Source organism: Eleginops maclovinus, chromosome 5 (assembly GCF_036324505.1).
Source record: "Eleginops maclovinus isolate JMC-PN-2008 ecotype Puerto Natales chromosome 5, JC_Emac_rtc_rv5, whole genome shotgun sequence".
NCBI lineage: Eukaryota > Metazoa > Chordata > Actinopteri > Perciformes > Eleginopidae > Eleginops > Eleginops maclovinus.
In genome coordinates this window covers 19,628,190-19,641,928 of record NC_086353.1, presented here as the reverse complement: position 1 = coordinate 19,641,928, position 13,739 = coordinate 19,628,190, and the positions used below count along the sequence as shown (strand labels likewise).

General features: G+C 41.4%; 1 protein-coding gene across 2 annotated transcripts; it reads right to left on the bottom strand.

Moving 5' to 3' along the window:
- Nucleotides 1-26: 26 nt before the first annotated feature.
- clgn (calmegin) lies at nucleotides 27-13,262 on the bottom strand. 2 transcript variants are annotated; one of them, XM_063883520.1, is made up of 15 exons: nucleotides 13,018-13,262; nucleotides 10,472-10,774; nucleotides 10,298-10,371; nucleotides 10,063-10,121; nucleotides 8,826-8,967; nucleotides 8,623-8,704; nucleotides 7,491-7,683; nucleotides 7,195-7,384; nucleotides 6,210-6,323; nucleotides 5,961-6,117; nucleotides 4,909-5,124; nucleotides 3,894-4,010; nucleotides 3,185-3,326; nucleotides 2,893-3,099; nucleotides 27-1,232 (listed from the first exon to the last, which is right to left on the bottom strand). In XM_063883520.1, exons 1-14 carry the CDS (start codon nucleotides 13,255-13,257, stop codon nucleotides 3,002-3,004), a joined length of 2,127 nt encoding a protein of 708 aa, XP_063739590.1. In that variant the 5' UTR covers nucleotides 13,258-13,262; the 3' UTR covers nucleotides 27-1,232; nucleotides 2,893-3,001. The 2 variants fall into 2 exon arrangements, with proteins under 2 accessions (XP_063739590.1, XP_063739591.1); XM_063883521.1 differs by having other exon boundaries at nucleotides 10,472-10,916; nucleotides 13,018-13,234.
- Nucleotides 13,263-13,739: the final 477 nt, after the last annotated feature.

The window sequence follows — 13,739 nt, the reverse complement described above, 5'->3', positions numbered from 1 at the left end:
AGCACAATAGGGCCTCTAATGTCCGTTCTTTCATCATTTGTATTAAATATTTTTATTTCCAAGAGCAATGTACAATTTGCAAACAAATGTAAACAGGGATATCTGCCAGAGTCTGGCAAGACCATGAACTACAAAAGCTCAATACAATAATATAAAACAAAATAAATTAGCATCAATGTTTTCCCCAGGCAACAATCTGGGCTGTGAACTGATATTGTGCGAAAGCACTGCTGTGTACTGACTGATCGAGATGTGTTTTCACAGGGTTAATATATCCAGCCGTTAGAAACAGTCTTATTGATAACTGATGGCCAAGGCATTCAGTGTTTTTTTTGTTGTTTTTTTAATCAGGTAAAGCATTTCAAACAGGCCTAGGTTCAGAATAAGCACACCAGTGGTGTATCATATTTAAGAAAACTGCCTTTCTGGAAACACTGCGTTATTAAAACTGAATTCATACCAGCATAAAACAAACAGGTAGGACCAGCTGTGCTCATCCTCCATTGATACATTGCTATAACTCAAACCAACTGATGCTCTTTACAAACTAGCTAAAATCTAAAACAGAACAGGGAGTTTTGAAGAGGTCAACTTTTAAACCTAAACTGAGGCGACTGAAATGTCCTGCAGTAACATCTCCCCCCCCCCCCCCAAAAAAAAAACAGGAAGGAACCTTGTCCTTGAAATCAAGGACATGAAAACAACCAACGTGTGAGATGTAGCCCATATCATGTGCAGTGTAATGGAAGGAACGAGTGGAGTGGACAGTTTTTTTGTGGGGTGGGGTGGGGGGATTTTTATAGACTAGCAAAGGCTTAGAGAAGAGAAGGATGGAAAAAAGGAAAGCTCAGGAAAGAAGAGGAAAAACATCTAGAATGCACAGAATCTCCAAAGGATTCTTCTCATAGTTCGATAAGCAGGCAGGAAGGGGGAGTCGAAACAAGACGGGGGAGGATGCAGGATATGGTTTGGGAGACACTGCCCTGCGAGCGAGCAGCTGGAAGTAGTGTGTGTGGGGGGGGGGGGACGACGACGACTGCAGGCTACCAGGTGGTGTGGAGGAAACGCATGCTGCTCCACTCAGAGGAGGCGGAGCAGCAGCAGCAGAGACGGCCCTCCAGGAGGAGAGTGTAGACATGGGGGGGGGGGGGTTCACCTCTTCAGTCTTTCCGTACCCTCCTCTTCCTCACGGCTTGTTTGTGGCTCTCCTCAGCGATGTCTCCTCCCTCCTTCTGAAGCGGAGCACAATTGGTGTTCAATTAAAATGGGAAGTTTATGGGTGAGACAAAGAACCCTCTCTGTTGCCACAGGACCGATATGTTGATGAAAGTGTAGAGTTATCTGGACACGTCCTCAGGTGATTTAAAACCTTTATGCCTTACACCTACACACTTATCCAGAGGGACTAAACAATAAGAGCTATCAACCAGAGTCCTAGTGTGAACCCGGAAATGTTACCCCCAAGTTTTAGGTTAGAAATGTATGGTAAGGGTCCCCGGCACATAGAAACTGCTGGACGCTTACTTGCATATGTTGGACAATTAGCACAAGTTGCATTAATTAGCATATACAAACAGCAGCTAAAAGATGGCTAGGTCGATTTGGACAATTTTAGAGTGGTTTTGGGGGTGGAATGGAAGATGTTGAATCATTTTCAGACAGTTTCAGGATTAAATAAAATGCAGTTACCAGAAAGGCAATATTTGTCCTCCCAGTGGACTGATTGACTCATTTTGGGTTACATTTGAGTGGAAAAGACTCAAAACTGCCATTTATTATCCTAAAGATGTCAGAAATTGATTCAACATCCTCAATAACCCCTCCAAAACCACTCCTCGGAAAATGTTCACGTGCTGGGATCCCGTACTTTACATTTCTAACATAAAACTTTGGGGTACTCAACATTTCCGGGTTCACACCACTGGCAAGTACACTATGACAATACAAATTCAGGACAACAGAAAAAAATGCACATACATTTTCTTTAAATAAGCCAAACCTTTGTGTGTGTTTTCTGTTGTCTAAAACCCTTTCACTGCTACATTCTGTGTTTTAATGACTGCAGGTGTAGTTGAAACAGCTGGGTGTAGCTTTCAGCTGTCCTGATATCAATGTGGAGCTTTTTCCACCATTAAGCTGCCAGGCATGTTTGAAATAAGGTAAAATGTAGAATGAAAGTAATGTTCATTCACTGAAAATGAAAACAAGAGCAGCCTGACTCGCTGACTGTGCACATTTCTCGCTAAGACAAGGACACAGTTCCAGAGACAGGACGTAGTCTAAACAGAATACTCCTGTACAGTGTGATGTCTGCTGGCTAACCTTGAGTGTGAGAACATAAATAAATATATTAATGTGTGGCATTTACAGGTCCATGAGGTGATTTGCATCCACTACAAGACATTGTGTTTGGGGTCTTGCAGCGATGACATCGTTTTTAAGCCCAACCCGGAGGTTAGTGTAGCAAGGGTTCCTACACAAAAAGCACTGGGATCTTTTCATCGGACATTAGAAAATAAGATCTGTGGCGAACACATATTTAAATACACTTACACGTTTTGTTCAGCTGGATCATTTCCAGATATAAACAACAACTTTGGGATTTTTGAAGCGTAAATGCAATTGGCAGAAATGAAAACATTAGGCTTTAGAGGAACTACATCACGGTGACATGGTTGCGCCTCACCACCGCTTAGCAAGAGGTGGCTAACCACAAACATGTTCAAAGACTGGTTACTTTGAGACGTAGGAGCTAAAAGTCTTGAAATGCATTTACAGGTATGAGGTGTGTTCCTGCACTAGTGTAAGTGATATGAATTTTAACTAGGTGTTCCCGTGAGATACAGATTTGCTTTAAAAAAAAAGGTCAGAAGAAATCAGGATGACACCAACCTCCTTTTCTGATGTTCTCTCAGGAGCTTTGCTCTCCTCTTCTTCCTCCTCTTCCTCCTCCTCTTCTTCTTCCTCCTCCTCCTCATCATCATCATCCCCTTCTAGATTGTCACCTCCTGCTTCGGTTTCTTCGTCCTCCTCCTCCTCCTCCTCCTCTCCTCCTCTCCTCCTCCTCCTCCTCCTCCTCGTCCTCAGCCTCTTCGGTTGCTTTTGAGAGAGTAACAGGATGACAGTGAGAACTAAGAAATACGTCTGCAGACGCTGTGGGACGTCCTGTGTTTGAGCTTCTAACCTGCAGCTGCTGCTGCTGCTTCTGTTCCCTCGGCTGCTTTGCCTTCATCTGCTACTTCCTCTTCTTCATCCTCCTCCTCCTCTTCCTCTATATCGGCTCTAGGAGGATCCACCTTCTTGTACACGTATTCGTCGTCTGATTTCTGTGACGTGAAAAGGACATGGGATCACAGTCCGGTTAAAGCTTAGGGTTAGTCTAAATATATAGCACATTTCAGACAAAAAAGGCAATCCAAAATGTTTTCATAAGCATTAGCACACAGGGTAAATATAATAAACAAAACAGAAAAGAAGACAATTCATAAAAAAGATAGAAGGTAGGAAAAAAATCCACATTTTAAAAACAAGAGGTGCAGAAGTGCTAACTGTTGTTTAAAAAGGCACAAGTATGCTTTTTGGGGTTTTCCTTTCCTGTAGTGTGTTGTATAGGTTTTCTGTGCATGTAAATGGTCTGCAAAGGCTAAAATCCCAAAGTTCCCTCCAGAGGGAGCATGACAGACATGTAATCCTTAACCATTTGGCTCTTTGTATCTAAACAATATCATTTTGAAATGAATTTTTTGAGATGTAAAACCGCACAGAGCTTCAGAGAACTGGGGCGATCTGTTCTCCTATTTGTGTTAGATTGATCTTTATTCATTTATTAGATGGTCTGTTTGCGTGCGGGGATCAGAAACATGCACTTCACACATTTTTCTGCATCACTGTACCTTTGGCCAGCAGAAGAGCACAGCAAGCCCTATCGGCAGGCCGACCGTCAGGATGTAGATCACCCAGAGCCACGGCCGCTCCTCTGCTGCGATCGTCAGCTGAGCAAAAATCCCCGGCTGGAGAGATTGAGGGAGGAAAAGAGACCAGAAACAAAAGCCTTTATGACAGAAACTGACAGAGTAGGGCTGTACATTCAATAACTTTTAAATCTCAACCTTGAGTTTTTGGTTCCTACAATTAAATGAACATGAGCACAGAGAAAACCATATCATTTTTGATGTGTTAATAACAATTCTATACACCCAATTTGGTTATGATTAGATTGGTTCACAAGAGCTCAACATTCTTTTACTTAAGCCTATTCTCTGGAAGCACATCAGATTGGTTCATTTGTTTTTAAGCTACAACATTTAAGTTCAATATTCTTCTTTTTCATATTGCAATACATACAGCACAAATGTAATATCAGAAGTCATTTTTTACTACGTAATTTGTGCAACCTTGACTTGTGCATTAGTAGGATTGAAGCTAGCGCTGCACAGCTGATGGCAATTATAACGAAGCAATATTTAAATAGCAGGAAGAGTAATATTTGTTAAAGGGCTAAATATGGTATGGTATACATGGTGAGGATTAGCATTATCAGCACATCATTATTTTTATAAATTTCTTAAGGCAAATGAGTATAACGCTGCAGTAATGATCATTTCCTCCAATATTGTGAATCATACCGGAATTTAAAAAACTAGTCAAAGTAATCTCAATTAAATAATTTTGACAAGTTCTGCAGTCCTAATTGTAGCACGAGGAAGTGGATGTTTATTTAAATGTGAAAGTGCATTACAAATGTTTTATTGCTATAAATCTAATAATTGTGATAAAGAAATTGCGATCTCAATATTGGTCAAAAATAAATCGGGATTATAATTCTGGCAATAATGGTGCAGACCTAGAACAAAGTGACCATGTCAACGTTTGTATGGGTGTTCCTGCCTTATTTAATCTCACACTGACCTCGTTGGCGCTGGCCACCAGCTTCTTCAGCCCCCAGCTGTCAGAGGCCCAGCGGTCGGCCACCTCCTTGTGCGAGGTGATGATGAAGTTGTCGAAGTAGATCTCTGAGGTCATGGACCACAGCTCCAATCCCACGGCTTTGAAAGGCGTCATCCTGAACGGATGCAGGTCCTCGAAATAGTCCGGGTTATCGACCCTACGCGGCTTCCAGACTCCCTTGAGAGAAGACAACGGAGGCAGAGGAAACAATTAGGAAGGTTTTAGCCGCTGTTAAACATCCAGCATCTCCGACAGGATGGGTTGATAGGTGCAGCATCACAGAGGGATTTGCTGAATGTATCAGTATATTGGCTGAGTACAGAGCCAGGGTTTTTACAGGCCCATGTTTGGCATTTTATTAAACTAATTTAAGGATCTGACAGCTGGGTTATTTCAAACAAACGTGAGATGTCAGAGTATGTGTGATGTTCAAACAGTGAAAACCCTGAGCAAGACTCTTTTTCAGGATTGCTTGTTTCTGTTATACTTCAAGTGCATTTTATCATAAGTTAACAAGGCAATTAAGGCTTACTATTGAACAACTTGAATTACATTTAGAATATGGCTTTAAAACAAATTGAAGTTTGATCAAAATTGCAATATGGACTAATGTGGAATTCAAATCGGAAAAAACGAAATATTTGAAAGGAAAAATATGTGAAAATATCTGAATGCAGTACTTTAATGCTGTGCAGACAAAAATAATTATAGCTTGGAACAGATCCTCTTAAAAAAATGAAAGAAAATAAACCCCATGATCATATATTTTATATTCTTCAATGATTATGTCCAACATTACTCAAAACGATTCCCTTTGAAATCGCAATTGCAATACCAGTCAAATTATAGCAATTTTGCAAAGGATTTTAGGTTTATTTTGAATATTGAGATTTTGTGGGTGGATTTAGATTTTTTTCTTGACTATACTTCAAACTAAAAGGCTAAGAAAGCATGAGGAAGGTAGCGATAAAACAAGACAAACAGCTGATGGCCCCTGCTGTAGTTCTGGTTACCTGATAGTTGGGATTGTCCACCAGAGGGGCCTTCCACTTTCCTTTGTACAGAGGGTTGTTGATGGTGGGACGGTTCCACTCCCCACAGCCGGGGGCCGTCTCACAGGCCGGGTTGGGAATCTGCGGGGCTTCCCACTCCCCGTCCATCTCCTCGTCCCTGCACACAGAGAGGAGAGCTCCATCACTCCCTCACTGGATAACCATTTAAAGCCCTTGTTATGGGTGTGTTTGGTGAATCAGATCACTTACCAGTCTTCTGGTTTCTCAGCAATGGGGTCGGGGACAAACTCTGGTTCGTCTTCCAGCCAGCCCTCTGGCATCAGAGCGTCAGGGTCCTCAATCTTAGCTGGAGCCTCTTCATCCCTGACACAGACACACAGACACAGACACACACACACACACACAGACACACACACACACACACACACGTTAATAATGTCCCCAATGCCGTAACATCTAACACTCTGAATCCCAAACAGTTTCAGATTTGTTGTTTGCTACTGTCACTTTAACTCAATTGTTTTTATTGTGGTAAAACAGCACAATCTTTGCTACAAATACAGGTGACTCAAAAATGTTAAATGTGGTGCAAAATAACACAGCTATGAAGCGATAAATCGTCATAACTTTTACTTTATAATAATACATTTTACAACATTTCTATATAAACAAGTGGGTTCCAAGTCCCCCAAAAAATAAAACACGTTTGCTACTATTAACATTTGTACAACCTCAACTTAGAAACTCTTTTGTCAGTCCTGTCGGCTCTGTGTAAACAGAGGAGCCCGGAATTACATATTTTCTCACAGGATCAGGTTTATTTTGAAAGGTAAAAATGAGACATAAGGTCATTTTAAGATCGGAGCTGTGGTGGAGAGGAAGACACTGATCTGTTATCCATCATGGATAATCCTGCCCACCCTCTCCACCAGCAGCTGGACAGACAGCAGAGCTCCTTCTCCAACAGGCTGCTCCAGCCCTGCTAAGGCAATAACCCTGTACAACAACGCACCTCTGACTGCCAGAACTCACCGCCTTATAATTTGTTTAGGATTTCCTTTTCTATAATCATGAACATCCCAAGGGAAAACTCCTTCTCGAGGGAACTGGGATTTAAGTCTCAGAGACATGCACACTACAGGAAAGGGAAGCCCCTAAAGTGTCCCCTTAAAGATATCAAATCCACAATCTGTACTATCTGCTGCTGCTGGAGTAGGAGAGGGTTTGTACTCACCAGTCTTCTGGTTTGACGGCCTCGGGGTCAGGAATCTTGGCCCTCTCGTCCCAGTCTTCAGGCTTGGAGTCAGATGGGTCATCGATCTCTTTGGGGGGGTTGACTGGGGGAATGACGTCGTGCAGAAGGCTGCCACGGCTCACGCTGGACTGGTCAATGAACATCTCATAACTGTTGTCTGGGTTCAGGACTGAAAATGGGAAAAAAATGCTGAATGAATGTGTGAGCAAAATGAGACAGTTGATAAAAGCACTTAAAGGTAAACAGACATATATTCTCTTTAATTGTCTCTGTACCCAAAGTGTAGAGATGAGTCTTCTTGTCAGTGTAGAACTTCTTGAGGTCCACGTCGGCCCTCTTGGCGTGCTTCTCCTCCGTGTCTTTGTTCAGGGGGTTGAGGTGGCGGAAGATGAAGTGCAGCTTGTAGTCCTCGCCACACTTGTCGGGTCCAAACATGAGGCTGTAGGCGGTACGGTCATGGAACTGCTCCTACGGTGCAGAATTAAAAGGGTAAATAGAGATTTTGTGTTTAGTTCAAATCTGGACAGCGTTTAGCGAGTTTTGCTACATGAACACAAGATAGAGGAGGAATGGTGCAAAGGTTTCAACCAATACTAAGAAAGATAACTTCGGTTTTTATTGATACACTTCATGTGGCTGTGTTCAATTTGTTTACGAAAAATTGGACAGAACATGTCAGAAACCTTTCGATTTTACGGCAAAAATAGCACGGATATCGCTCATTATCAACTGACACGGGGGTTTTTTGACAAAAAAAGATGAAGCTTGTGGTAAAAAGATTATTAGACGTAATATTCTAAACAGGGTTTTTTGTAATTGGCTGCAGCTCCATTTCCTGCACTGCATATCAGGATTAGTAATAATAAAAGGTTTCCTGCACTTAATTGACTGAAATGTTCAATATAATGAATAGAAAACATTTATCTTCTTGATGTTTTTGTTTATAGTATATTTATCGTTATTTAGTGTTAGTAATTTAGTTAAGTAAAGTAGTTCTATGCTTTTATTTTGGCACTGGGTGAATACCTTTGAGTCCCACAGGGAGGAAATTACAGCAGAGTAAAAAGGCAACATATTAAATAAAATGCAGGCATAAAATATAAGAGAGAGAAATCACACAAATTGCAATTTATGAAAGTACCCATCCAGTTGGACAACAATAATCACAGTAACAGTATTTAAAACAAGTGTAGCACGAAGAATCAGTGTGATAGCAGCCAGATAACGGTAGTGAATGTCAAGGTTTATACAGATGCTGCTCCAAATACTTACATTTCAAACTTAAGTCAACCATAATTTAACTTTAACCTTTAAAAACAGGATTAGAAGACTTAATAAGATAAAAACAAACAAGTACATTTGGGCGTTACAAATGGAGCAGTGGAGAAAGAAAACATGCACACCAACCAGATTGAGATCTCCAGTGTCAGAGAGCAGTTTGATGTATGCGCCACCACAGTCGATACCATCCTGGAAATTCACCTCATACCTGTAGACAGAACACAACAAGGCAATTTAAACAAAACCTGATTTAAATCCTTCACTTAATCATAGAAAGGTACGCTTGGTTAAAGAAGTATTAGAGTGTGAGTGTGTGTGTTTGAACTCACTGTACGACCAGAGTATCGTCCTGGAAGACGAAGGGTTTGTTCAGCAGGGAGGAGATGGCGTGGTGTTTGGCCCGGGACTTGAGCACTAGACCTTTGTCTCCTGGAATCTTGTTCTCCTTCAGCTGCTCCACAGCCCACTTCCCTACAGCCGGGGAGGAGACAAGCTTTTACCATCATGTTCGAAGTGTGGCTCCAAAAGATTCTGCTTGAGAAAAGCTATGTGTAGTTAACAGAATACAGCCATTACATTTCCAAGTGATTCACAACAAATAGTGTTGGTCCCAGAAGATAAAGTGTGAAAAGTACGAGCCATTTAAGTAAAAGGGCGGTATTATTCAAAAGACAAAAATACAAGATTATGATTTTATTATTCCTGCAGGAGGATTTATTCAAATTATACTTTATAATGGGATTTTCCAATCAGAAATACTCCTTACTTTAGACATTTGTCACCATATTATAAGAAGCATCCAGACTTTAAAAAGACATTATCGTGAATTTGGTCCGTTTAGAAACTACAACACAATACATTGATGAACGATATCTTATTCTCCGTGCTGTTGCAACTCTGTGACAACGTTCCTTGACAAATAGACAACATTTTCAGAGTTTTTTTTCTCGTGAATTAGTGACTCCACATGTAAAAATGTACGACTTTAAAATCTCAGTTGTTTATGGTCTCCAGTAAATAAACAATTTTAAATCATGAAAATACAGAAAAGGTGCAAATGCCTTACAATATCCCGATACATTTCCATAAGGTGAAACGCGTTGAAGTTCCAAATATGATGAAAATAAAAATAGACAGTTGGACAAGTTTATGAACCCTGAATGCAACAAACACTCCGGTTGTATGCATCACTTTTTAGTGTACCCGTTTTCGTTGTGTTTTGAGCTTCTAGCAGCATTTTTTATTTGCAGCGTTTCGTGTAAACTCTGGGCAGGTTTGAAGAAGTTGGTGAATATGTTTCTTCATTTGCATGTGTTTTGCCACATTTGTGTTTTTAGATTAATTTTTGAAAGTGCAGTACGTTCTCCTAATGGAAGTGTTTTGGGCCGTTGTAGTGCATTTGCACCTCGGCCACTGTAAAATACCATCCCTAATAGTTATTTTTCCAACTTACAATGGCTCAATAGTGGTCTTAAAAAAGTAAATACGGGAAAAGACAATAACAGAACCCTGTAAAAACTCTGATACACAGACATGGATGATTAGAAAGGGCCAACAGCAACAAACCGTCATATTTGGCGATGTCATCATCTGCATCCCCCTTCACCGTCTTTGACTGCTGCCATCTGTGGAGGTCACAAAACTCTTAGCTTCCACACACAGACACACACACACTGCAACCACTGATTGTGTAAACTTATCCTATCCTGGTCGCTCAGTACCATTGGAGGCTCGTGTGTCCTAGCAGCATGCATTAAACAATTACGCTGTATTTTTAGCAGCCATTGTGGACAGATCATACCTGTCTAGGGATCCATCATCAAAAGTCTCTGCAAAGTAGACGTCTCCAGTGGGAACAGGAGTCTTGTAAGTTACCTGTGGAACAATATTGTAAATTAGAAGTTGTTATACAGACGATTTGAGCATGCTTTCATTTCCCATATGACCTTTACGTAACCTATGACCCCTTGCTGACCTGGAAGGAGACGTTAGCATCCACTCCAGCCTTCGCACTGGCTGTACCGTCTGTCTTATCACCATGATCTTCATCCATCACTGTCGCCTCATCGTCCTCCTCCTCCATCTCCATTTCCATCTCCTCCTCCTCCTCCTCCTCCTCTCCCGCCAGCAGAACATTCAATTCCTCGTCGTCCAGCCCCATGTCTTCATCGACGTCCGAAACATCCAGCTCCAACTGCTTCTCCTGGGCCGCCGCAGCTGCCCCGGCCAGGGAGGACAGGAGCAGCAGGCACCACATCCAACCCCTGTCCAGCTTCATCTGTAGGGGGAGGGTAGAGAGGGTAGAGAGAGAGAGAGAGGGTAGAGAGAGAGAGAGAGGGTAGAGAGAGAGAGAGAGGGGGGAGGTGAAAGCAGAAGGGGTTAGCAGAGTGTGAGATAAGGGCGCCAGAGAGGAACACAGTCTGGTATGGGAGAATAAGGGAAAGGGAGGAGAAGAAGAGGCAGGTGTGAGACGTTATTTATGGAGAATGACGGGGTGTGTGCAGGACGGGGGGGCATCAATGATATAAATAGCGAATGCATAAAAGGATAGATGGAAAAACACAAAGAGATTGAGGTCACATTAGTACACAGTGCAGCTTGATACAAGGAACGGTTTCTCAAATTACACTTGTCTTGTTTTTTCTCTCAAAAAAACTCTGCTAAATCATGAAGATAGGCGCCTTCAGGGCAAAATGACGCAACCAGACACTTTGGATTCATTGTACATATAATTTCCCAAACATCTTTACTTCTCCTGATTTTTAACAGTAATTTACTTTAGATTAGAATACTTTGTTTGTCCTAAAATGCCTTTAAAACTTAACTAATCTAGCTGAATACTGGTACAATTCATACATCTGTAGCACCAAACAACAACTGCAATGACCTATTGATCTGGTCACACCTGCTCACTCTTCTAGTTAGCAGAGTAATCTAAACGCATCAGTGCAGACAGCACAGCAGCACGCCTCCCTTCATTCCTAATTTGCTCCATTTCCCATACTGCTTTTGTTCTATTTACTATCATCAGAGCTCATGAGAATCAAAAGGATAAACATAAAGGAGGAGATGATGAACAGAAAACACAATTAAGAGCCGTCTTTTCTTGAAAAGGGATAAAATGCTGCGGATTGTCAGCATCTGTGAAAAAAATGCAAACAAGGCAACAGCTTGAGAGAAATCATGGCCACAGCCCATGAATGAAGGGGTGGAAAATTAATGTGAAATATATTAAACATATCTTTATGTTAAAAACATAAGAAGCAGCACACACGTATTCTGAGCTTTTTTTTTGCTCTGAGACATGATTACGGCAAATGTGTCCTTTCTGTGAATTAAGGTGCCCTATCATGCTTTTTCCCTTCTGTCTTTCTTTTTTTTAAATGAGAAGTTCCTTCCTTCTCTCCCTCATACTCCTCCCCTGCCTGAAACCCCTCCATTTGACTCCTTCTTTTACTTCCTTAACATACTGACACCACTATGCAACACTTGCACTTCTATTGGCTAGCGCTCCCAAAACATTGTACATCATACGCCAAAGGGCAGGACATCTCTTAGTGGTTGACCAATCGCAACAGAGACGGCCAGCTAACCAATCAGAGCAGACCGGGCTCTGGTTTCAGACAGAGGGTGAAAAGAGGTGCTGCAGCACAGGCAGTATGAGAAATATAAAGACATTTTTGAACATTCAAACATGTAAACATGTCACAGTGGAGCTAAACATACAAATATGAACCTGGAAATGAGCAGAATAGTAACCCCTGAAATCTAAGACAGGATTCAACAGCAATGTGGAGACCATCTATGCCCCACACATTCAGACATAGCAAGCCAATGAATCTTTTATCCAGGTGTAATATATAAATAAAATGTAGTTGTGGCTTAAGTTATTAATATGCCATACACGTAATTAAGTTATCCAAGCAAATCAACTGGCTTAATAGTTGTCTGAATATCAGTAACCAAAACCAGATCTATTTCTTTTCTAGGCTTCAGTGCTCGTATTTAACAGTCATAGTCCAATGACCCACTACCAGCCTCTGCCTCACGTTTAACAGAGCCAGTAAAGGCTTGTTTAATTTTAGAAATAAATGTATATAAATATATCTAAAGTATGTAAGGGAAATGTATCACTGAACTTGTATAGGAACAACACAGAAAAGGTCATGGGACAGGGTTGTGGAGCTAACATGGCTGCCACCGAACACTGCGATGTCCAAACTCTTTTTAGATGAACAGCTCCGGCTGCAGCACCTGCTATGCTAGCTAGCTATGCTAACTGAAAAGCAAACGTAAGCATAACATAAGCTTATCTAGTAAAGTAATGGGCTTATATAAAAGCAGCCCTTTAATTAAACATGCCATGGCGTTATAAAACCACAAACGGCAAAAATAATTTAAAGTGAAGGTTGGCGGAACACAGTGCAGAAATAAGTGCAGAGCAACGGTTAGCAGGCTACATTAGCAGTGGTGTCGCACAGGGGGAGGATGGAGAGAATGAATGAGTGCACACAAACAAACCTTGCGCCTTCGTGGTAATTGCAGAGAATATGTCCTGATAAACGCTGTTTCTCCCCTTAGAAAAACAGAGGAGGTGAGCTCTGCGTTCGGCCCGCTGAGAATATCACCGAGGCCCGCCGAGTACGGTTGGAGAAAGCCCGGTTTTCGGGTGGAGAAGATGGGATCTAGATGACAGTTTGGCCCAGATAACGGTACGCGGTTGAGTGCAAGAGCGAGTCGCTGCAAATGGGAACGACGCATGCGCATATCAGGTAGACTGGGAGAGTGAATGGTGCCTTCAAGTGCCGCCGACACTTGTAAAGAATAAGAACACAGGGATAAGTTGTCACTAAGCAATGTAGAATCATTTTGGTTTGATTGTGCTTTTTTCCTGCATGATTAAAACATTACATGTGCTATTGAAACAATTAGAATACTTCATTAATGTCTGTAAGTATTTTTGATATTTTCACATTTAACCAATATACACAATGTTCAGGACCAAATGGCAGATTATATAATACCAACCAGACCACCATGGCAATAGGATCCATTATGGCACAAACAAGTAATTAAGATACGCATTAATATATTAAAATGTCAGAATGAATTCCAGCAAATGATTTACATTCAATATTTACAGCTTCGAAAGCCCCACACGACGAGTTTACAACAAACACATTAAGGCATCATAACTGTGTCTGCAGCTGCATTTCAAAGTAAAAGCATACTATTTACATACG

Bases quoted from the DNA above. Each gene is read 5' to 3' on its own strand.
- clgn (XM_063883520.1), bottom strand. From the start codon at position 13,257: ATGCGTCGTTCCCATTTGCAGCGACTCGCTCTTGCACTCAACCGCGTA. The intron at 6,324-7,194 runs GTGAGTACAAAC...TGTCTGTGTCAG, and splicing joins GCCGTCAAACCAGAAGACTG to GGATGAAGAGGCTCCAGCTA. The intron at 3,100-3,184 runs GTTAGAAGCTCA...CTCTCTCAAAAG, and splicing joins AGCAGCAGCAGCAGCTGCAG to CAACCGAAGAGGCTGAGGAC.